The 22,385-nt window shown below is 36.6% G+C and overlaps 3 protein-coding genes across 3 annotated transcripts; all 3 read left to right on the top strand.

Annotated features, from left to right (window-relative positions):
• Positions 1-1,309: 1,309 nt before the first annotated feature.
• On the top strand, positions 1,310-6,111 carry LOC111810689 (UDP-glucose 4-epimerase GEPI48-like). Its single transcript, XM_023697437.1, has 9 exons — positions 1,310-1,640; positions 1,802-1,851; positions 2,998-3,133; positions 3,240-3,341; positions 3,425-3,652; positions 3,749-3,827; positions 4,640-4,722; positions 5,003-5,094; positions 5,816-6,111. Exons 1-9 carry the CDS (start codon positions 1,458-1,460, stop codon positions 5,904-5,906), a joined length of 1,044 nt encoding a protein of 347 aa, XP_023553205.1. The 5' UTR covers positions 1,310-1,457; the 3' UTR covers positions 5,907-6,111.
• Positions 6,112-6,759: 648 nt separating this feature from the next.
• LOC111809960 (dynamin-related protein 5A-like) lies at positions 6,760-17,957 on the top strand. Its single transcript, XM_023696455.1, has 16 exons — positions 6,760-7,086; positions 10,005-10,068; positions 10,152-10,259; positions 11,008-11,109; positions 11,506-11,556; positions 11,790-11,851; positions 12,216-12,306; positions 14,545-14,609; positions 14,820-15,014; positions 15,136-15,255; positions 15,467-15,537; positions 15,642-15,867; positions 16,359-16,409; positions 16,965-17,193; positions 17,343-17,482; positions 17,571-17,957. The coding sequence occupies exons 1-16, from the start codon at positions 6,958-6,960 to the stop codon at positions 17,697-17,699; spliced, it is 1,833 nt and encodes a 610-aa protein (XP_023552223.1). The 5' UTR covers positions 6,760-6,957; the 3' UTR covers positions 17,700-17,957.
• A 1,213-nt stretch (positions 17,958-19,170) lies between these two features.
• Positions 19,171-22,070, top strand: LOC111809961 (GDSL esterase/lipase At1g71691). Its single transcript, XM_023696456.1, has 5 exons — positions 19,171-19,516; positions 19,688-19,815; positions 20,585-20,824; positions 21,173-21,428; positions 21,513-22,070. Exons 1-5 carry the CDS (start codon positions 19,171-19,173, stop codon positions 21,740-21,742), a joined length of 1,200 nt encoding a protein of 399 aa, XP_023552224.1. The 3' UTR covers positions 21,743-22,070.
• The last annotated feature ends 315 nt before the right edge of the window (positions 22,071-22,385 follow it).

The raw sequence follows: 22,385 nt of genomic DNA, 5'->3' as shown, positions 1-22,385 counted from the left end.
TTAACGGTATATTTTATTTATTTACCAGATTTAGTTAGATATATATTTTTTTCTATTTTTAATTTCGTATTATTGGAGATTTCATCATATGCTTAGGTGTTTAGCGAAAGAGAGTGACGCCTAAAAAATAGGAAGGTTAGATTATACTTTTCATATAGTTTGCCACGTCATTTTTGACATTTTGTAATAAGATTTTTATTTTAATGCATTGCACTTTATTTATTTATTCTTAGCTGTACTGTAGTTGGGGGCACTCGTGAGACATCAAGAGTTAACTTTTCTAGGAAATTAATGTTAAAAGAATATGATAAATCTATGTTAAATGCAATTGGAATCTTTTAAAGTTTATTCCCATCTCTTAATTTTATAATACTATTGGAAAATTAAATGGCTGAAATTCTTCCACGTACCATAATATATAATATGGAAAATAATGTATTTACCTTTTTTTTTTTTGGTTGTTTTTAATAGGTTTTTTCTTATTAATCAAAATAAAAACAAAATTTTGAAATATACTTAAAAAAAACTCAAATTTTGAAAATATATTTTAAAAGTAGATATGAAACAAATAAATATATAATATAAATGGTATTATAAGTTTAATAAATAAAATAAAATAGTTACTGACTCATTTATTTTTGCATGTCTAACTTAAATATAAGACAACATATTTAATTTTATTTGCACAAAATTATCTCTTTTTTGTTTAATTCTAAACCTACCTTGTTTGGTAATTAAGGTAGGTGAAAAGGGCTAAATGAAAATTTTAAATTCAATATTTCTTAATTATTATTTTTTAAGTGTGACAAGCAAAAATGAATTTTGTATGTTATTTTGGCTAAAGTTTTGAAGTTTATAAAAAAATGATAAATATTGGACTCATATGGTTATTGTAATACATTTAATCTCAAGAAAAAGGGAGAAAGTTTGTGTAATTAGGTTAATGTTCAATGTACCATATTCCAAAAGTGGATGGCAACCCTTATCTTCCTTGGAATTTTGTTTCTACCAAACCAAACAAATTTTATGTTGTCTATCAACTTTACTTCAAATTCATTATTAAAAAATAACCATTTTTAAAATTTTAATACATTTCATATTTTTTAAATTAATTAATTTATGGAGNAAAAAAAAAAAAAAAAAAAAAAAAAAAAAAAAAAAAAAAAAAAAAAAAAAAAAAAAAAACTATTAAAATACCAAAATACCAATATTACCCCTCCCAGTCCCCACCTATTCTTTTTCCTAGTGATTACAAAAAGGAACCTTTTTAAAAAGGAAAAAAAGAAAAAACAAGAATAAGTAAAAAGAAGAAAAAACAGACTTTTTCTCTGATATTCTCTTCCAGTTTAGCCTCTACTTCTATAAATTTGTTCTCCATTTCCGAATCTTTCTTCTTCAGCGGTTTCAATTCTCTGCCCCTTTTGATCAACTCTTCTTCTTCATTCTCTTCTCTGGTTATGGCGAAATCTATTCTTGTCACTGGTGGTGCTGGCTATATTGGAAGCCACACTGTTCTTCAGCTCCTCCTCGGCGGTTACCGGACTGTCGTTGTCGATAATTTGGATAATTCCTCTGAAATTGCTGTTCGTCGTGTCAAGGAGCTCGCCGGCGATCTCGGAAAAAATCTTTCGTTCCATAAGGTTTCTGTTTCGGTTCTGGTTTTGTTATGTTTGTCTTCATGTTTACTCCTGAACTGGATTTTCATTTTTAAGGTTTCTTTGGTTATGAACTTCTAATTTGTTCTGTTTTCCTTTCTGGGTTTTGAATTTCTGTCTTCTGCTGTTTTGTCAAATCATAACAGGTGGATCTCAGGGATAAACAGGCTTTGGAGAAGGTGTTTGCCTCAACACTGTAAGAACTTGCTCTGTTCTTCAACTGTTTTGTTGGATAGGAAAGTAGGGATTCATTTATTTAATGCCCTTTTGCACGAATTTGTATGATCTTTATATAATCGGTTAGGGAGTTGTTTCCATACCCGTATAAGGAATGCTTTGTTCCCCTCTCCAACCGATGTGGGAGCTCACAAATCCACCCCTGTGATATCATCCCACATTGGTTGGGGAGGAGAACGAAACACCTTTTATAAGGGTGTGGAAATCTTTCCTGGGCAAACGCGTTTTATAGCCTTGAGGGGAAGCCCAGGAAAGCCCAAAGAGGACAATATCTGCTAGTAGTGGGTCTGGGCCGTTACAAATGGTATTAGAGCCAGACACTAGGGCGATGTGCCAACGAGGAGGCTGTTCCTTGAAGGGGTTAGACACGAGGCGGTGTGTCAATAATAAGGACGTTGGGCCCTGAAAGGGGTGGATTTGGTGGGGTCCCACATCGATTGGAGAAAGGAATGAGTGCTAGCGAGGACGCTGGACCTTGAACGGGGTGGATTGTGATATCTCATATTGGTTGGGGAGGAGAAAGAAACACACTTTATAAGGGTGTGGAAACCTTCCCCTATCAAATGCGTTTTAAAGCCTTGAGGAGAAGCCTGAAAGGGAAAACCAAAAGAGGACAATATCTGCTAGTGGTGGGTTTAAAGCCTTGAGGAGAAGCCCGAGAAGGAAAACCCAAAGAGGACAATATCTGCTAGTACCCAAAGAGGACAATATCTGCTAGTGGTGGGTTTAAAGCCTTGAGGAGAAGCCCGAAAGGGAAAACCCAAAGAGGACAATATCTGCTAGTGGTGGGTCTGGGCCGTTAGAACCCCCTTGGAACCCAGCGTTCTCGCTGACATAACGCCCGATGTCTGGCTCTGATACCATTTGTAACCGCCTAGTGAGTGCAGCGCAAGCCCACTAGGCTATTACAAATGGTATTAGAACCAATCATGAGATGGTGCAAGACACTAGTGGGAGTAGGGCTAGACCCTCTTCATAGTAGACGTGTTTTAAAATCTCAAGGGGAAACCCTGAAAGGAAAGCCCAAAGAAGACAATATCTACTAGCCGAGCATTAGCTGAGCCTTTTCTAATTCTAATGCTCAGCTGACTACTCTTCATTGCAGATTTGACACTGTTATTCACTTTGCTGGGCTGAAAGCAGTTGGAGAAAGTGTACAGAAACCATTGCTTTACTATGACAACAACTTGATTGGAACAATTACTTTATTGGAAGTCATGGCGGCCCATGGTTGTAAAAAGGTACTTGTTTCTATTTAGTTGCTACTAAGAACATTGTTCTACTGATATAAATCGAAAACAAATGTTACTTTCCGTGATTGTTTTCGTATATTTTGCGACATTTCAGCTCGTCTTCTCGTCTTCAGCCACCGTCTATGGTTGGCCAAAGGAGGTGCCATGTACAGAAGAATTCCCCCTCTCTGCAGCAAACCCATATGGACGAACCAAGGTATCAATTCACTGTTGCACCGTTGCTGTTTTCCTGTTCTTGTTTGGTATTGAGTATAACATGTGGTTTTGATTCTCTTTCAGCTTTTCATAGAAGAAATATGTCGTGACACGTACCGATCGGACTCGGAATGGAAAATCATATTGCTAAGATATTTCAATCCAGTTGGTGCACATCACAGTGGCTATATTGGCGAGGATCCTCGTGGAATCCCGAACAACCTTATGCCTTTCGTGCAGCAAGTTGCTGTTGGCAGGCGTCCTGCCTTGACAGTCTTTGGAACCGACTATGCAACGAAAGATGGAACTGGAGTAAGCTGATTTTCGGGACACTAGAATCGTGTTGCTTGCATGATTGCTGGTTTTTCGTGCAGGCGTCCCCATTAAAAGATGTAATGTCCTTTGCAGGTACGTGATTATATTCATGTTGTTGATTTAGCTGATGGACACATTGCTGCATTGCGCAAGTTGGATGCGGCTGGTATAGGTAATACACAACTCTCTCTTGCTTCTGGTATTACATGGCAGAGAGGAATCGAACCTTTGACCTTTTCATCGAAGGTGCATCACACATTGGTTGGAGAGGGGAATGAAGCATTCCTTATAAGGGTGTGAAAGCCTCTCCCTAGTAAACGCGTTTTAAAACCGTGACGCTGAGAGCAATACGTTACATGCCAAAGCGGACAATTTCTGCTAGTAGTGGGTTTTGGCTGTTACAAATGATATTAGAGCTAGACACCGGGCAGTGTATCAGTGAGGACGCTGGGCCTCCAAAGAGGGTGGATTGTGAGATCCCATATTGGTTGGAGAGGAGAACGAACCATTCCTTATAAGGGTATGGAAACCTCTCCCTAGCAGACGTGTTTTAAAATTGTGAGGCTGACGGTGATACGTAATGGGCCAAAACAAACAATATTTGCTAACGGTGGGTTTTGGCTGTTACAAATGGTATCAGAGCCAGACACCGGGCGGTGTGCCAATAAGGACGCTGGCCCCTCAAGGGGGGTGGATTGTGAGATCCTATATCGGTTGGAGAGGAGAACGAAGCATTCCTTATAAGGGTGTAGAAACCTCTCTTTAGCAGACGGGTTTTAAAACTTTGAGGGGGAAGCCTAGAGGGGAAAGCCCAAAGAGAACAATATCCGCTAAAGGTGGGCTTGACTGTTAGTTGACACGTAAAATTTAGATTTTGAGCTGTAATAACGTTCATAACGCCGTGAGGACACCTCGGGCAGGGCTTATACCGTCACAAATGAAAATTAAATCATTCAAGAGTTTGAACGATATGTGTCATGACAGGTTGTGAAGTTTACAATTTGGGAACTGGAAAGGGTACATCAGTTTTGGAGATGGTTGCAGCTTTTGAAAAGGCATCTGGAAAGGTATTTTTGCCTCTTTCATTTGCATTTTTACCTCGAAACTCGACCTCTTTAGATATGATCGTTACGCGGTTCCGAGTATGGTTGGATCCAAGGCAAACTGGATGGTGATGGGACCTCAATAACCTATCCCCGTCCACGACAGTCGTTACCGCCACTTCCATCACGAGCACGAATAGCGTTTATTTCTTAAAAGTTTAGAAGTATTTGAATGTTTGTTCTTCCCATCATGGCACTACTTCATCTCCCATCTGAATTCACTGGTTAAATGTCTCTGATCCAGAAAATTCCTCTTGTAATGTCTGCACGCCGACCCGGTGACGCTGAAATCGTCTACGCGTCTACACACAAAGCAGAAAAGGAGCTGAACTGGAAGTATGTCTCACTGTTCTTTAATGGTTTCCTTTATAGATCATATATGTTTGTTTACGTTCCACCTGCTATTTCCTCTATGTCGTGTCGAGTGGGTTTAGCTTGCTTTCAAAGAAATAACTTGGTAACTAACCCCTCAAATACTGTGAGATCCCACATCGGTTGGAGAGGAGAACGAAACATTCCTTATAAAGGTGTAGAAACCTCTCCCTAACAGACATGTTTTAAAACCGTGAGGCTGACGGCGATACGTAACATACTAAAGCGGATAATATCTGCTAGCAGTGAGATTGGGGCTGTTATAAATGGTATCAAAGTAAGATACCGGGCGGTGTGCTAGTGGGGACACTAGGTCCCTAAGAGGGTGGATTGTGAGATCCCACAATAAGGGTGTGGAAACCATTGGTTGGAGAGGGGAACGAAACATTCCTTATAAGGGGGTAGAAATCTCTCTTTAGTAGGCGCGTTTTAAAACCGTGGGTTAACAGCGATATGTAACGGGCCAAAGCGGACAATATCTATTAGCGGTGAGTTTGAGCTGTTACAAATACACCGGATGAAAGTACTGCTTCAGCAACACCGAACGTTGTAATGGATTTGCAACACGTTTCTCATTGATCTGTTGTATTTTGTTGGGCATTTGTTGAACCAAGAAACAAATACAGAATCCAGATAGTTTGGAGGTATGGAAAAGATGATCTTACAATTTCATTTGTGAATGCAGAGCAAAATATGGAATAGAGGAGATGTGCAGGGATCAGTGGAACTGGGCCAGCAAGAATCCTTATGGCTATGAACCTCCCAGCTCCAAGTGATGGGTATGACTTCTTGGTTACCTTCCAAGTTGATCATAACTGAGATATCTCGATGTAATGAAGCCTATTTAATAAAAACAGCTCTTTTAAGTTCGAAGTCCTCCATTGATTTGGTTCAGTTTTTGATCAATTTCGTTCGATTTTGTGAAAACAAGGAGAGAGTTAGATCTTGATGGATTATGATATAACCCGTTTCGTTTGGATATTGAACGGTCTTAGCGTCACAAGATTTACACATTACGAACTATGAAAGCGTTATATCTCTCTTAGCCAAACCTTTTCTTATGCGGGCTCTTTTGAATCGTGTGAATGAAAAAAGGTGATCGGATGGCTATTAGAACTAAATGATGGCATTCCAGAAAGAGCATGAACTGCTGTTTGAGAGTAGATTAGTTCAAATTTGAATTTGAATGCGTAAATTGATAATGACAAAAAACCATTATGATGGGTTTCTAAATCCAAGAAGAGGGCTTTTTCAAGAGTGGTGACCTTTCAACGGTTCTAAATATCTTGGGATCTAATGGGTTCAAATGGTCGAGGGTTGTAGACGGTATATTGAATATAACTCAATTGATTAAAATATTTATTGAATTAAATTTTTTTTAAAAATATAAATATAAAAAAATTGGTCGTTTTTATAATGTTCTTCATCTTGTCCTATGATAGCCTTTAAATTAAATTCTAAAAATAAAAAATAACTTTGTAGTTTTCACAAACTTTTAATGAAATTAAATTAAAAAGAAATTCAGAAATGGCTTGATTTTTAAAAAATTAAATAAATTTTAATTTAAAAAAGTAAAAAGAATTGCGGGTACATGGCTACAAGTTTCTGAAGTATAAATACGAGACTAGCCGAATGCTTTCTACGGCCGCTCTATCTTTTCCTCTTTCCATTTCCAGTTTCTTCAAACCCGATTCTCTCTCTTTCTCTGAGCCGGAGATCTCGGATTTTGAAGTTGTTTCAAGCGTCGTCGTCGCCTTGATTAGTTGTCGGATCGAGGCGATCTGATCTGACTTCGTCTTGACCGATTTGGATATTTGATTTCTAAAAATGGACAATTTGATCTCTCTCGTTAACAAAATTCAGAGGGCTTGTACGGCTCTTGGTGACCATGGCGAAGCTAGCGCATTGCCTACACTCTGGGACTCTTTGCCGTCTATCGCCGTCGTCGGTGGTCAAGTTTGTTTCCGATCNTCTTCTTTTTTTTTTTTTTTTTGCCTTGCTGTTTCTTCTAACTGTGTTTGCTCCTGTCTGATTAACGCTACTTCAGCAATCTGAGCTGATGGTGGTGTTTTGGGATTGAGATCTTCTTGCTCTTCCTTATCCTTTAATGTTTTTATTGTTTGGAGTGGATGGATATTTTTGCTGAATCCTTAGTGCGGAGGTTTTGTTGCTCAATCAAATATTAAACATAGATGATTTTGCGAATAGATCGTTTCGTTGTCTGATTTAGCAATCGAGTTTGGTCTGCGGATCCATGTGACTCGTCGAAAGTTCAGCTCAATTTTGGGTTGGGTTCTGTTCGGGAAATAGGCGTTAAAGTAATATCCGAACTAAAGTAGACGCTGCATTAAACTTTTGTGTCGGAACTTTCTTGTTGGCATAGGGCTTCTCCGCGATCATTTTTCTAATCGACTGGACGTCCTATCTGTTGCTATGTGTCGATTTAACTGGAGAGAGCTGTAGCTCTTAAACCACAGGCAAGCAGAAATAACCTCTGTTTTTTCCACTCTCGCNTTTCATAATTGAATTTTTTCTTCTTCAGATTAACCAATACATTCGCCAATGATACTTTGAATTTATTGGAAATAAGAGCCCTTTCAACTATTACCGAATTTGCATTGTGAAGATGGCGCCGCCTTCAAAAAAACCAGTGGATGGCGCAAAGTTCAACAAGAAACCAGTGGATGGCGTAAAGTTCAACAAGCATTCCAAGATGTCATTCAAGTCGAAGAAAAAAACGAGTGATGTAGCTAAAACCGAAGCCTTGTCGTTGCAGATTGAAGATGATGTTCCTGACTTTCCTAGAGGTGCGCTTGGACTCTGCGATTTTCCAGAAGTTTCGTAATGGGATATGGCTGTTTATTATTATTCTTTTTTTCGGGTTCTAATGGAAACATGATCAGTTGGAAAGTTAATTTTCGTTAATGCTTCAAGATTCTCTTCAGATGAAAGGGGATTGATGTTCCAGATAAGAATAGCATGGTAGTTTTGGTTTGGTTTGGTTATCTTCAACAATGATTCTAATTTGAAGGAAGTCGCTGAAAATAAAATATATGACTTCATAATCATATCGGGGCACTTAAATTTAACAGTTATTGTGTTAGCTACTTTCTAATGTCTCACTCTCACTGAGTTATTTCAAATTTCAGGCGGAAGAGGTTCTTCAGGCCAACAAAATCGTGATAAAGAACGTCCTCAAGGAGATAAGGAGTTTCAGAATGATTATCCGAAGATGACAACAAAAAGAGGAAAGATGAGAAGAAAGCATTCCTCAAATGAGGATGATTTGGACTCTCTGTTGAACAGTGGTGTAGTGGGAAACCTTCCTAAATATGCCAATAAGATAACTTTGAAGGTATGTCCTGTAACAGTTTAGTTTGCTATATCAATGGAGGGGGGAAGCCTTTATAGATAATAGACTATTATTAGATATAATTGTGAGCTGACTATTTTTTTTTTCTATTATTTATATTATTCTTATTTATTTTTTCTGGATAAATTAACTGATTATTTTTATCAACTCTTGCTCACTTGCATTTTCTGGTTGATACTATTTCCTTTTGTTCGAAGAGGATAGTGTCTTATTAACCTCAATAGTATTTTGCAAATCTTTCATTCTATTGCTAGTCTTGGAATTAATTGGTGAGAATATTAATTTTGATCTCGATAAGCTTTATAGGTGGCTCATCTGGTGGTGTAGAGATGTTCTTATGACTCGAGGAATTTTTTTGGACATAATTCTAGATGAAAATTTCTTTTTGGAATTTGTGTCAAAAAAACTTTCGAAATGCCTTTCATCATGGAAGGATGTGCGGAGATGTTGAAAAGCATATAGATGAGGCTCCAGTTTATCCACCTTTTCAGCTGCCTCTGTCTTCCTCTGTTATGTCAATTTTTGTTTGGCTTCTTTTTTGGACCATTCTTTTTTATGCCTTTTTTGTATTCGTTCATTTTCTCCCAATGGTAGGTCTTTGTTTCTTTTTTTTTCCTGATACATCTTTTGTACATCTTGTGTCCGAGTATTAATTTTCTTTTTCATATTAAAGGTTAACTGACATTCTTTGGTCAAAGACATTTTCAAACCTAGCAGAAAATAACTTTTGCTAGTAGTTCTTCATAAAGTTGCATGGTTGAGATTGTCCATGATGGAATAGTGTTTTGAGATTTAGGGTAGTTTGAGAAATTATTTTGAAAACCATTTGTATTTTTATTTTCTAAATTAATGGAAATGCATCTTGGGAATATTTAGCAGATATTAACGTTGCCATGTTTTTTGACTGAATATTTAGACGCATTTGGTATTCGTACACTTTCCTTGCATCTTCTCACACATTCTCTGTATTTTTCAAATTTTGGCAGTTGTAAACTTGACACTTATTGATCTTCCTGGGCTGACGAAAGTAGCTGTTGGTAAGTCATTTCTTCTCAACAATCTTGCTGTCAAGTTGTACGCGAGTGATTTGATCTGATTTGTCCATCCATGGAAGTTAATGCCTATTTATCAAACCTAATTGAGAACCTCTCCTATTTCATGTACTCCTTGGAAACTTTAAAACAGCCCAGAAATATCAACTTATTCTGATTTCTTATTCTCCTTCTTGTGCTATGGTCTGACAACTTATGTATTCTCTTACAATATTCAGAGGGGCAACCAGAAAGTATTGTTCAAGAAATCGAGACGATGGTTCGCTCCTTTATTGAAAAGGTAAGGTTCAGCAAATGGTGGATGCTCTTTTGATTTTAATCATCTATTATAATCTCTTGTTATCCACATTAATTTTCATTTCTCGGAAAGTAGTGTACCTTTTTTTTTTAGGAAATTGAGTGAGATTCAGTTAACTTTTTACAGTTTATTTGATGAATTGAGTACATCTTGTTCCTNCAAGTCTTCAGTGTTAGAGAGCATTGTCGGCAAGGATTTCTTACCCCGTGGATCTGGTAATTAATGGATAACTAAGATTCTTGACAAGTAAAATGTACAGTCTGCATTTTTTTTGGCTAAATAGGATGATGTCTTACAGGTATTGTTACTAGGCGTCCTCTTGTCTTGCAACTTCATAAAATTGACGAAGGAAGCAGAGAGTATGCGGAGTTTCTCCACCTTCCCAGGAAAAGATTTACCGATTTCGGTAAATATCATTCTATTTTCTTGATATTTCAATTTTCCTTGTGTTTTCCTTTCTTTCTATCTTTCTTTTATTTTATTTTGGGGGGTGGGGGTAAGAAACAAAGCTTTACTACTAAGAATAAAAATAAAGATGCAGTATGAAGACTAGGTATGAGATGCCTCCTTACTGAATGATTGGATTACATCCCATGTGTGTTGGAAGGAGTGGTTCATGTCATAAGTGTTGGTAGAACCTAATGTCAAAGTCCTCAAATTCGCCTTTTGAGTTACTTCTATTGGGCTCCAATCAAATTACTTGCAAAAAATATTTTGATTCCACCTTCTAGCAAGAAGTCATTTTAGTCTTTTGAAGCTTTCATACTAATAGAATCACCAGTCAATGGCAAAGAAGCCGTTTGGTACACAGTCCAGTTTTAAAATTCTTGGGAGCCTCAGTAGTCCGGCATGGCAAATGAGATGTGAGAATGATAGAGTGAAATGAACCATATTTAGGAACTGACTGGATGGTGTGGTCCATTCATTTGCAGAAGATCATGAGTACTACTTTGTACTTCTTGATGATTTAATGCATTCTCTGGGAGGAATTTTCATATTCTTATGATTTGAACTAGCAAGTCTTGGATAATGTGTTGTGATGACAAATTGGCTGAACAATGTTTTTGTGTGTACACTTTTGAACGAGGCTGCAAAAATGTGTAAATGATTTCTTTATCTAACTTTTTACTTATTGCACAACCATGTTTTTGCAGTCGCTGTCAGGAAGGAGATTCAAGATGAGACGGATCGAGAGACTGGTCGTTCTAAACAAATTTCCAGTGTCCCAATTCATCTTAGTATATATTCTCCCAATGGTAGGTCTTTGTTTCTTTTTTTTTCCTGATACATCTTTTGTACATCTTGTGTCCGAGTATTAATTTTCTTTTTCATATTAAAGGTTAACTGACATTCTTTGGTCAAAGACATTTTCAAACCTAGCAGAAAATAACTTTTGCTAGTAGTTCTTCATAAAGTTGCATGGTTGAGATTGTCCATGATGGAATAGTGTTTTGAGATTTAGGGTAGTTTGAGAAATTATTTTGAAAACCATTTGTATTTTTATTTTCTAAATTAATGGAAATGCATCTTGGGAATATTTAGCAGATATTAACGTTGCCATGTTTTTTGACTGAATATTTAGACGCATTTGGTATTCGTACACTTTCCTTGCATCTTCTCACACATTCTCTGTATTTTTCAAATTTTGGCAGTTGTAAACTTGACACTTATTGATCTTCCTGGGCTGACGAAAGTAGCTGTTGGTAAGTCATTTCTTCTCAACAATCTTGCTGTCAAGTTGTACGCGAGTGATTTGATCTGATTTGTCCATCCATGGAAGTTAATGCCTATTTATCAAACCTAATTGAGAACCTCTCCTATTTCATGTACTCCTTGGAAACTTTAAAACAGCCCAGAAATATCAACTTATTCTGATTTCTTATTCTCCTTCTTGTGCTATGGTCTGACAACTTATGTATTCTCTTACAATATTCAGAGGGGCAACCAGAAAGTATTGTTCAAGAAATCGAGACGATGGTTCGCTCCTTTATTGAAAAGGTAAGGTTCAGCAAATGGTGGATGCTCTTTTGATTTTAATCATCTATTATAATCTCTTGTTATCCACATTAATTTTCATTTCTCGGAAAGTAGTGTACCTTTTTTTTTTAGGAAATTGAGTGAGATTCAGTTAACTTTTTACAGTTTATTTGATGAATTGAGTACATCTTGTTCCTACCTTTTTTTTAAGGAAATTTGTTGCGTTTAGCTTTTACCTCTAGCAGAAGAATTTACATCTTAATCCCATTTGTGATGCTGCTATAAATGTCTTGTAACTTTGAACAATTTTTGTTTACACTTCCATTGTTAGTAGAAGGATGAAAATCACTCTGCTCATTAATTTATTTGCTATGCCCTGATGCAGCCTAACTGTATTATACTTGCTATTTCACCTGCCAATCAAGATTTGGCTACTTCTGATGCAATTAAAATCTCTCGTGAAGTTGATCCTACAGGTAACTCCAATGTTTGTTGTTNTATTTCAATTTTCCTTGTGTTTTCCTTTCTTTCTATCTTTCTTTTATTTTATTTTGGGGGGTGGGGGTAAGAAACAAAGCTTTACTACTAAGAATAAAAATAAAGATGCAGTATGAAGACTAGGTATGAGATGCCTCCTTACTGAATGATTGGATTACATCCCATGTGTGTTGGAAGGAGTGGTTCATGTCATAAGTGTTGGTAGAACCTAATGTCAAAGTCCTCAAATTCGCCTTTTGAGTTACTTCTATTGGGCTCCAATCAAATTACTTGCAAAAAATATTTTGATTCCACCTTCTAGCAAGAAGTCATTTTAGTCTTTTGAAGCTTTCATACTAATAGAATCACCAGTCAATGGCAAAGAAGCCGTTTGGTACACAGTCCAGTTTTAAAATTCTTGGGAGCCTCAGTAGTCCGGCATGGCAAATGAGATGTGAGAATGATAGAGTGAAATGAACCATATTTAGGAACTGACTGGATGGTGTGGTCCATTCATTTGCAGAAGATCATGAGTACTACTTTGTACTTCTTGATGATTTAATGCATTCTCTGGGAGGAATTTTCATATTCTTATGATTTGAACTAGCAAGTCTTGGATAATGTGTTGTGATGACAAATTGGCTGAACAATGTTTTTGTGTGTACACTTTTGAACGAGGCTGCAAAAATGTGTAAATGATTTCTTTATCTAACTTTTTACTTATTGCACAACCATGTTTTTGCAGTCGCTGTCAGGAAGGAGATTCAAGATGAGACGGATCGAGAGACTGGTCGTTCTAAACAAATTTCCAGTGTCCCAATTCATCTTAGTATATATTCTCCCAATGGTAGGTCTTTGTTTCTTTTTTTTTCCTGATACATCTTTTGTACATCTTGTGTCCGAGTATTAATTTTCTTTTTCATATTAAAGGTTAACTGACATTCTTTGGTCAAAGACATTTTCAAACCTAGCAGAAAATAACTTTTGCTAGTAGTTCTTCATAAAGTTGCATGGTTGAGATTGTCCATGATGGAATAGTGTTTTGAGATTTAGGGTAGTTTGAGAAATTATTTTGAAAACCATTTGTATTTTTATTTTCTAAATTAATGGAAATGCATCTTGGGAATATTTAGCAGATATTAACGTTGCCATGTTTTTTGACTGAATATTTAGACGCATTTGGTATTCGTACACTTTCCTTGCATCTTCTCACACATTCTCTGTATTTTTCAAATTTTGGCAGTTGTAAACTTGACACTTATTGATCTTCCTGGGCTGACGAAAGTAGCTGTTGGTAAGTCATTTCTTCTCAACAATCTTGCTGTCAAGTTGTACGCGAGTGATTTGATCTGATTTGTCCATCCATGGAAGTTAATGCCTATTTATCAAACCTAATTGAGAACCTCTCCTATTTCATGTACTCCTTGGAAACTTTAAAACAGCCCAGAAATATCAACTTATTCTGATTTCTTATTCTCCTTCTTGTGCTATGGTCTGACAACTTATGTATTCTCTTACAATATTCAGAGGGGCAACCAGAAAGTATTGTTCAAGAAATCGAGACGATGGTTCGCTCCTTTATTGAAAAGGTAAGGTTCAGCAAATGGTGGATGCTCTTTTGATTTTAATCATCTATTATAATCTCTTGTTATCCACATTAATTTTCATTTCTCGGAAAGTAGTGTACCTTTTTTTTTTAGGAAATTGAGTGAGATTCAGTTAACTTTTTACAGTTTATTTGATGAATTGAGTACATCTTGTTCCTACCTTTTTTTTAAGGAAATTTGTTGCGTTTAGCTTTTACCTCTAGCAGAAGAATTTACATCTTAATCCCATTTGTGATGCTGCTATAAATGTCTTGTAACTTTGAACAATTTTTGTTTACACTTCCATTGTTAGTAGAAGGATGAAAATCACTCTGCTCATTAATTTATTTGCTATGCCCTGATGCAGCCTAACTGTATTATACTTGCTATTTCACCTGCCAATCAAGATTTGGCTACTTCTGATGCAATTAAAATCTCTCGTGAAGTTGATCCTACAGGTAACTCCAATGTTTGTTGTTATTTGTCATAATCCATGCTTTCTTTTATTAAAAAAAAAAAGAAAAGAAAAACAAAAACAACAAAAAGTTGCATACTTCGTGCTAATTTTTGTCATTGTTGTTTTCTCAAGTCTTCTTTGAAGGAGTAAATTTGTTACTGGGTATCTTTAACCCTTTGCTATATTTCTCTTAGGGGAGAGGACTCTTGGTGTATTGACAAAGATTGATCTCATGGATAAGGGAACCGATGCTGTTGATGTAAGTATTTTTTTAACTCCCTCAAGTTCAAACATAAAGTAATTTAATTCTATAAGCCCCTTTGAAGAACAGTAAGTAGAATTTGAAAAGATTTTTTTTTGCCCCTTCAGAGAATTGGTATTTGAATATTTGTTTCCTTGATTTGGTGGATGTGTATTCACCTACTGGATCATGTATTCTAAATTGCATTCTTTGCGTTGCATTGCTAAGATGCTGGAAGGCAAAGCTTATAGGTTGAAGTTTCCTTGGGTTGGTGTTGTGAATCGTTCACAAGCAGACATCAACAAAAATGTTGACATGATTGCTGCTAGGCGTAGAGAGCGGGAATATTTTGCTAATACTCCAGAATACAAGCACCTCGCTCGTAGGATGGGCTCTGAGCATCTAGCAAAGGTTCTTTCTAAGGTAAGCTTACCCTTTATTTTGTCTCATATCTTCCCCTCCTCCTCCTCCTCTTGAAATTGTATATAGTAGCATATTCTGGCTATTAATGTCTGACTTCTTGTAATTGCAATGTTAATCTCAGCATCTAGAAACGGTAATCAAGTCCAAAATCCCTGGCATTCAAAACCTCATTAACAAGACCATTTCTGAACTTGAATCCGAACTCAGCCGTCTCGGAAGGCCTGTTGCAAATGATGCTGGAGTAAGTTCCTTAAGTTCAACGGGCTGCCTCTAGTCTATTGGTCCTAAAACTATCTAATAGAGTTCACTTTTACTGTTTAGTTTTACATGATCTTAATGTTGGATGTATGCTTTAGATCGAGTAAGATGGTTGTGGAGAGGTTGTCAATATATGTTTCTTCAGCTACTTCTCTTATGTTGACATTTTATTGTTTTTTGTTTGCCAAATGCAGGGAAAACTATACATGATTATGGAAATTTGCCGTGCTTTTGATCAGAATTTTAAAGAACACCTCGATGGCGTGTATGTTTATGCTTCAATTGTTCTCTTTTGTAATATGTAATGCTTCCTCGCCAATGACTTTTCTCATGTTTCCTGAACAATTCCATATCCTGATCTCTCTACAGGCGTCCTGGTGGTGATAAAATTTACAATGTCTTTGATGACCAACTTCCTGCTGCTCTGAAGAGGTTGCAGTTTGACAGGCAACTGTCAATGGAAAATGTAAAGAAGCTTATTACTGAAGCTGATGGATATCAACCTCATTTAATAGCTCCTGAACAAGGATATCGCCGTCTGATCGAATCTACTTTAGTTACTATTAGAGGCCCAGCTGAGTCATGTGTTGATGCGGTATGTGCAGAACAACTTGGTATTGCTATGGAATGCATGAATTTATGCTTTACTTACTGAGATATTGATGCACGAGGGAGGGGAAGATGGACACCTGCCATATAGACTTTTAGCTGTTAGAAGTTGGGTTTTGACTTGGACATTTTGTTGTTCTTGGCCTCTGCTTCAAGGACTTTGATCTGACAATTCTTCTTTCCTGTTAAAACCTGAATTTTAGAGTGACCGGTTTTGTTTGATAACAGGTTTACATATCGTGTCCAATGTAATGGCTTACCTGTTAAAAAATTTCCTCCATGGATCAGTCACTGACTGCAGTATCTCAAGCATACTTGTATTGTTTGCATTATCATTTTTACATGTTTTCCCCTTTTTACTTCTCTCTTAGTTGAAGTATTTTCTCATTATCAGATCAGATTTCACTGCCATTGTTAATATTCTATAAGACGCTCATCATTCTTCATGTGTTATTAATCTTTTTTCTCTAATTTCAGGTTCATGCTATATTGAAGGATCTGGTCCACAAAGCTATGGGTGAAACTCTGGTATGTATTTTTTTTTTTGAATCTTGCATATGATACTCTTAATCAGAACCATGTTCCGTGCTTTTTCAGTCTGTCATGACTTACTGCTGTTGGTTTGGTGGTCTCCAACTTAAGAAGTTTTGCATAGAATATAGTTGATTACATAATTTTTTGTCTTGCACCAAAAAATCCGTTCATGAGAAGTACTGTCTTAAAATACGTGTTTTTTTAAACCTTACTGTTCACTCGTGCAAGAAATGGTCAAACGCTGTTTAATCAATCTTTTATCATGTGCAATATTTTCAAATTTTATTGTCGTTACTTTCTAGATTGGTTTTTTGGGGAAAATTCTTTCCTCCCATCCTTGGTTATTATATATTTATTAGTGTTATAGAATTTGTTCAAATTTAATTTGAGCTGCTTTATCAGAGTTGAACCTTGTTGTCTTTAATTCTCATTCCTACCTTAATTGGCAATACTTAAGGCAGGGCTGATGACAATATCCTCAGTTTCTGATACATAAGATTGCGTTTTTTATTTGAATCTTATTCCTAAGTGTTCTTTTGCTGCTTTCAGGAATTAAAGCAGTATCCTGGTCTTAGAGTGGAGTTGGGAAACGCAGCTATTGAATCACTTGAAAGAATGAGAGAGCAAAGCAAGAAAGCATCACTTCTCCTTGTAGATATGGAGTCCAGCTACCTGACAGTTGATTTCTTCCGGAAGCTTCCTCAGGATATTGAAAAGGGAGGCAACCCTACACATTCAATTTTTGACCGATACAATGACTCGTATTTAAGGCGTGTTGGTAGGTCTTCAACTATATAATTAGAGTATTTTACCCTACAACTTTGTTTCTACACGTGCTATGCTTCTTATGTAACATTTATTTTACGTGTTTAGTACTTAAATTCTTGAATATGTTCAATGATATGTATCTTCTTGTGGCACATACAGGTACAACAGTGCTATCTTATGTCCATATGGTTTGTGCAACCTTACGAAACTCGATTCCGAAGTCCATTGTTTATTGTCAAGTACGAGAAGCCAAAAGAAGCCTCCTCGACCACTTTTTCACCGACCTGGGAAAACTAGAGGTAGAATAATTCCCCTCATTCCTTGTGATCAAACATTCCAAATTTGCCTCTCTCTACCCAAATTACATCTTTGGTATTTCCTCTGCAGCAAAAGCGCCTATCATCATTATTGAACGAGGATCCAGCGATCATGGAGCGTCGGACTGCGCTAGCAAAGAGGCTGGAGTTATACAGAAGCGCGCAAGCAGAAATTGACGCGGTTGCTTGGTCGAAGTAAGATTGTTAGATGTTGTATGATATCTTCTTCTGTATCTAGAATCTGGGAGGTAAGATGGCAGCACAATTCTTTCATTCATACATTGCGCAGAAGAAGTTTAGGTGGATAAGCTGATTTTGTTGTATTCAATTTTAGACGCTATATAAAGAAGTGATTTTGGCCATCTTTCTTCGACACACCCCTTGGTGTAATATGGATACCAATATCTGGACTACAATTATACAATATTATACGAAGAGATACCTGCGTTTCTTTTTCTTTGTTTTGAATTTTACTTCACAGGTGATTCTTCTCTCTTTTGGAGATGGATCTGATGGCTGAAACACTCTCAGATAAGGTAAGCAAAGCAACAATTTGTACCTCAAAAGTACTTTTCTCCAATTACCCAATGTTCCCAAGGATATGACAAGAAATTAGATTTTGTTTGGTATTAATACGTTTGGGTTTCATGCCCTTTGAAATGATAAAAACATTGGATATATGTATAAATCATGGGTGAATTTATAAATTAAAGTTTGGATTTATGCTAATGGATGGCATTGGTTATTTCAAATTTAGTATGTCAATGCGAGTTCGATTTGACTTTACATGGTGTGAATTCTCGTTTAAACGGAAAATGAAAGAGAGAGCGTGGAGAGATTTCTTCTATTAAACTAAATGGGTCAGAGGTGTGTGTAGAAAATTTTCCTATTTAGGTAAACGGGTAGTGGAGAAAATTTTCCTATTTAGCTAAACGGGTAGAGGACGAGGATCACATTCCCTGTTCCGGTCTCCATCCCCTCCCCATATTTAGGTAAACGGGTAGTGGAGAAAATTTTCCTATTTAGCTAAACGGGTAGAGGACGAGGATCACATTCCCTGCTCCGGTCTCCATCCCCTCCCCACATTGCTCACTTAAGTATCAAACTAAGATACAAAATTAACTTATTTTTTTACTTTTTATTTACTTAGCACATAAAGAAATAATTATTATTAAATTTATTAGGAATGTTTTACATTTTCAAAAATAGGATTTATATTAAAAAATAAAAATTATTCATTAAAAATTATTCAAAATGAAAAATATAAATAAAAATGATGGGAAAAAATTTCGGTCCTCGATCTCCGACCAAAAATTCTTGTCTCCATTCTACCAAAATAAATAGAAAATTTTGTGATAATAAAAATTGAAATAAGAAACGAAAACGTTAATATTGTGGACATAATAATAGCTTTTTAATTATGTGTTTTTTTAATTCAAACTTCAAAAATAAGTTTTGGGATTAATTTAATAGATATAAAATTAAAATTTAATTTTTAGTACACCGTTATTTGTAAATATTTTAAAAATATATTTAAAATTGATTGAAAATTAAAAGTTATAAAGTGAGGAATTCGAAAATTTGAACTTTTGTCATTGTGATTGCAGTTTGGTTTAAGCCGTTATCTTCCCGCTTAATTCAAGTACGATCTCTCTCCGAATGTCAAATTAATGGCGCTTAATCTGCTAATTTTCCTAATCTTCATCCTCATTTCTTCCATTTTTCTTCCATCAACAGCTCTCATAATCCCCAAACTTCACAATCCTTTGGCGCCAACCCCTTACGGTTTCACAACCCCTCCAAATTCATCTTTTCCCACTTTCCCCGCCGCTCCCCCGCCCTCGAATTCACTAGTCCCCGCCCTTTTCGTCATCGGCGACTCTACCGTCGACTGCGGTACCAACAATTTCCTCGGAACCTTCGCCCGCGCCGATCACCTTCCTTATGGTCGAGATTTCGACACGCACAGACCTACTGGAAGGTTCTGTAATGGAAGAATTCCCGTCGATTTTCTTGGTATTATTACTTTACTTTCTTGATTTTTTTTGGTTTATGTCATGATGTTTAGAGGTTTCTCTTATTATGTTTGATCTCTTTCTTTCTTTAGTTTTTTCTTTCGTTTTTGTCTCGTGATTTCCGAATTTCTGAGTTGATCTTTTTTTCTTTTTTTTTTCTTCCGCTTTTCAGCCCAGCGTCTTGGACTTCCGTTTGTTCCGAGTTATCTTGGTCATGCTGGAGCAGTGGAAGATATGATTCAAGGAGTGAATTACGCATCAGCTAGTGCTGGAGTTATCTTCACCAGTGGATCTGAATTGGTACTTCTTTTCTTCAATTTCGACTAGCTATATCAATTGATTAAAACCATCTATAAAAGATGTATGCATACGGACTAGTTTCAAATCAAACGTCCAGGGCTTCGTTGAATGGATTGACTTGTTCGATGATCTCAATTTCTTTCAGCATTTGAATATTCTGTTCTGTTACAAATTATTTTATTCATAAGAGTAAAGGAGTTTCATAACGCATTAAGTAATCTTTCGTTGATTTATGTGAGATCCCACGTCGGTTGGGGAGGAGAATGAAACATTCTTTATAAGGGTGTGGAAACCTCTCCCTAGGAGACACGTTTTAAAAACGTTAAAAACGTCGAGGGAAATCCTGAAAGGGAAAGTCTAAGACAATATCTGCTAGCTGTGGGCTTGAGCCGTTACAAATGGTATCAGAGCCAGACACCAGGGTTCTGAAGGGAGTGGACACGAGGTGGTGTGCTAGCAAGGACGCTGGGCCCTGAAAGGGTGTGGATTGTGAGATCCCAAATCGGTTGGGAAAGAGAACGAAACATTCTTTATTAGAGTGTGGAAACCTCTCCTTAGCATACGCGTTTTAAAAACTTTGAGGAGAATCTCGAAAGGAAAGGACTAAAGTGAACAATATTTACTAGCGATGGACTTAGGCTATTACAATTTAGATTTAGATGGTAGATATTATCCTTATTCATCATTTACCTCATTATCCGCTAAGGAGATGGAAGTATAACTTGATATTATGGATTCCTTCGCTTTTTTGAAATGTCATTTGTGACAGGGCCAACACATTTCCTTCACACGGCAAATTCAGCAATTTATGGACACTTTTCAGCAGTTTGTTCTAACCATGGGCGAGAATGCTGCTGCTGATCACATTTCCGATTCAGTCTTTTACATATCAATTGGAATCAACGATTACATCCATTACTATCTGTTTAATATATCGCGTGTGCAAAATCTCTACCCTCCATGGAATTTTAACCAATTTCTGGCAACCACAATCAAACAGGAAATCAAGGTAATTGATTAATAGTTCTTGTTGCATCAGTTTTCTAATCTCAGCTGGAAGAAATGCTATTACATATAGACATTTGATTAATAGTTCTTATTGATTCAAGAGCTCAAAATTTGGAAAATGAAAATGCGTGCACAAAAACAATATCTTGAAGGCAAAGAGATGCCATCATCGGTTTTTGTGCACGAATTTTCATTTTCCAAATTTTGAGCTCTTGAATCATCTTAGATATTGGAAATTAACCCTGCATTTGTTTCTGGGTGCTGCTTCTGCCCTGCATAGATGTTCAATTTTTGTGTTAATTTATGAATTGTTAGAAACCTTCCTGAAAGATTTTGTGTTCGTGGTCAGAACTTGTATAACATGAATGCTAGGAGAATTGTTGTAATGGGATTGGCACCTATTGGATGTGCTCCATTTTACCTATGGCAATACGGCAGTGAGAATGGAGAGTGTATTGAGGAGATAAATGATATGGTCATGGAGTTCAACTTCGCCATGAGATACATAGTTGAGGAGCTGGGCATGGAGCTGCCCGATTTAAGTATTATCTTCTGTGATTTGCTGCAAGGTTCAATGGATATTTTGAAGAACCATGAACGTTATGGTGAATGACACAATCTAACTTCTTTTTACTCTTTTCACCATGAACCGAATCTGCCTCTCATCGTGTCATTTTGTTTTCATCCAGGTTTCAATGTAACTTCTGATGCTTGTTGTGGGTTTGGTCGCTACAATGGTTGGATCTTGTGCATCTCACCACTTATGGCTTGCAAAAATGCTTCTAATCATATCTGGTGGGATCAATTCCATCCAACAGATGCAGTGAATGCCATTCTTGCAGACAACGTGTGGAATGGCCTCCACACAACAATGTGCTATCCTAAGAATTTGCAGGACGTGATAAACTCCCAAGGCTGAGTGGCACTTTGGCCAGACGTGTTCATTCACAAAGCTGCACCAACACATTCAACGTAATACCCGGTACCATTCATATTGCCTTCGTCTAGTAATGATAGGAAACATTGACATATAAAATAGACTAATAGAATTCCCAATGCTATATACTTGCTTGCTCCTTTTTGTTCCTTTTTTTGTATGCCCTTGTTTTCCTTCATCTTTTTAACGAATGATAGTTCGATTTCTAGTCAATTTCCTTTCTTTAGCGTTGATTGACCTTGGTGAGGAACCATAGTTATACGTCAGTCACGATGAAGTAACTAAATGGGATAAATGGTTGATGTGATCAAGTATCGTAGGTTGTTGCTGTCTGTCCTATTGTGAATTAGATCTTTAAGTTTTTAATCTTGTATTCAATAAATTCTTAAACACGTTGAACACAACTCTTTTCTGAGAAACACTAGCGCTCTCTGTTAAGACCAATCGAGAAGAGAATATAAAACGCTGTGTAGAATACTCTCTCTCTTGGAATACATTGTCTCTTTCCTAAAATCTATGGTAAAATAAATATATAATGGGCTGGTGCTGTGACTAGTGATGATATTTTAACAAAACATTGACGATTATCTAATATATTATCGAGTCTCTAATTTTGGGTTTAATA

The sequence above is a fragment of the Cucurbita pepo genome, chromosome LG14 (genome assembly GCF_002806865.2).
Source record: "Cucurbita pepo subsp. pepo cultivar mu-cu-16 chromosome LG14, ASM280686v2, whole genome shotgun sequence".
In the NCBI taxonomy this organism is placed as follows: Eukaryota; Viridiplantae; Streptophyta; class Magnoliopsida; order Cucurbitales; family Cucurbitaceae; genus Cucurbita; species Cucurbita pepo.
The sequence above is the reverse complement of the archived record's forward strand: the minus strand, read 5'-3'. Positions and strand labels throughout refer to the sequence as shown.

Bases quoted from the DNA above. Each gene is read 5' to 3' on its own strand.
- LOC111809961 (XM_023696456.1), top strand. From the start codon at position 19,171: ATGGCGCTTAATCTGCTAATTTTCCTAATCTTCATCCTCATTTCTTCC. The intron at 20,825-21,172 runs GTAATTGATTAA...GTTCGTGGTCAG, and splicing joins CAATCAAACAGGAAATCAAG to AACTTGTATAACATGAATGC. The intron at 21,429-21,512 runs GTGAATGACACA...GTTTTCATCCAG, and splicing joins GAAGAACCATGAACGTTATG to GTTTCAATGTAACTTCTGAT.
- LOC111810689 (XM_023697437.1), top strand. From the start codon at position 1,458: ATGGCGAAATCTATTCTTGTCACTGGTGGTGCTGGCTATATTGGAAGC. The intron at 1,641-1,801 runs GTTTCTGTTTCG...AAATCATAACAG, and splicing joins AAAATCTTTCGTTCCATAAG to GTGGATCTCAGGGATAAACA. The intron at 4,723-5,002 runs GTATTTTTGCCT...TCTCTGATCCAG, and splicing joins TTGAAAAGGCATCTGGAAAG to AAAATTCCTCTTGTAATGTC.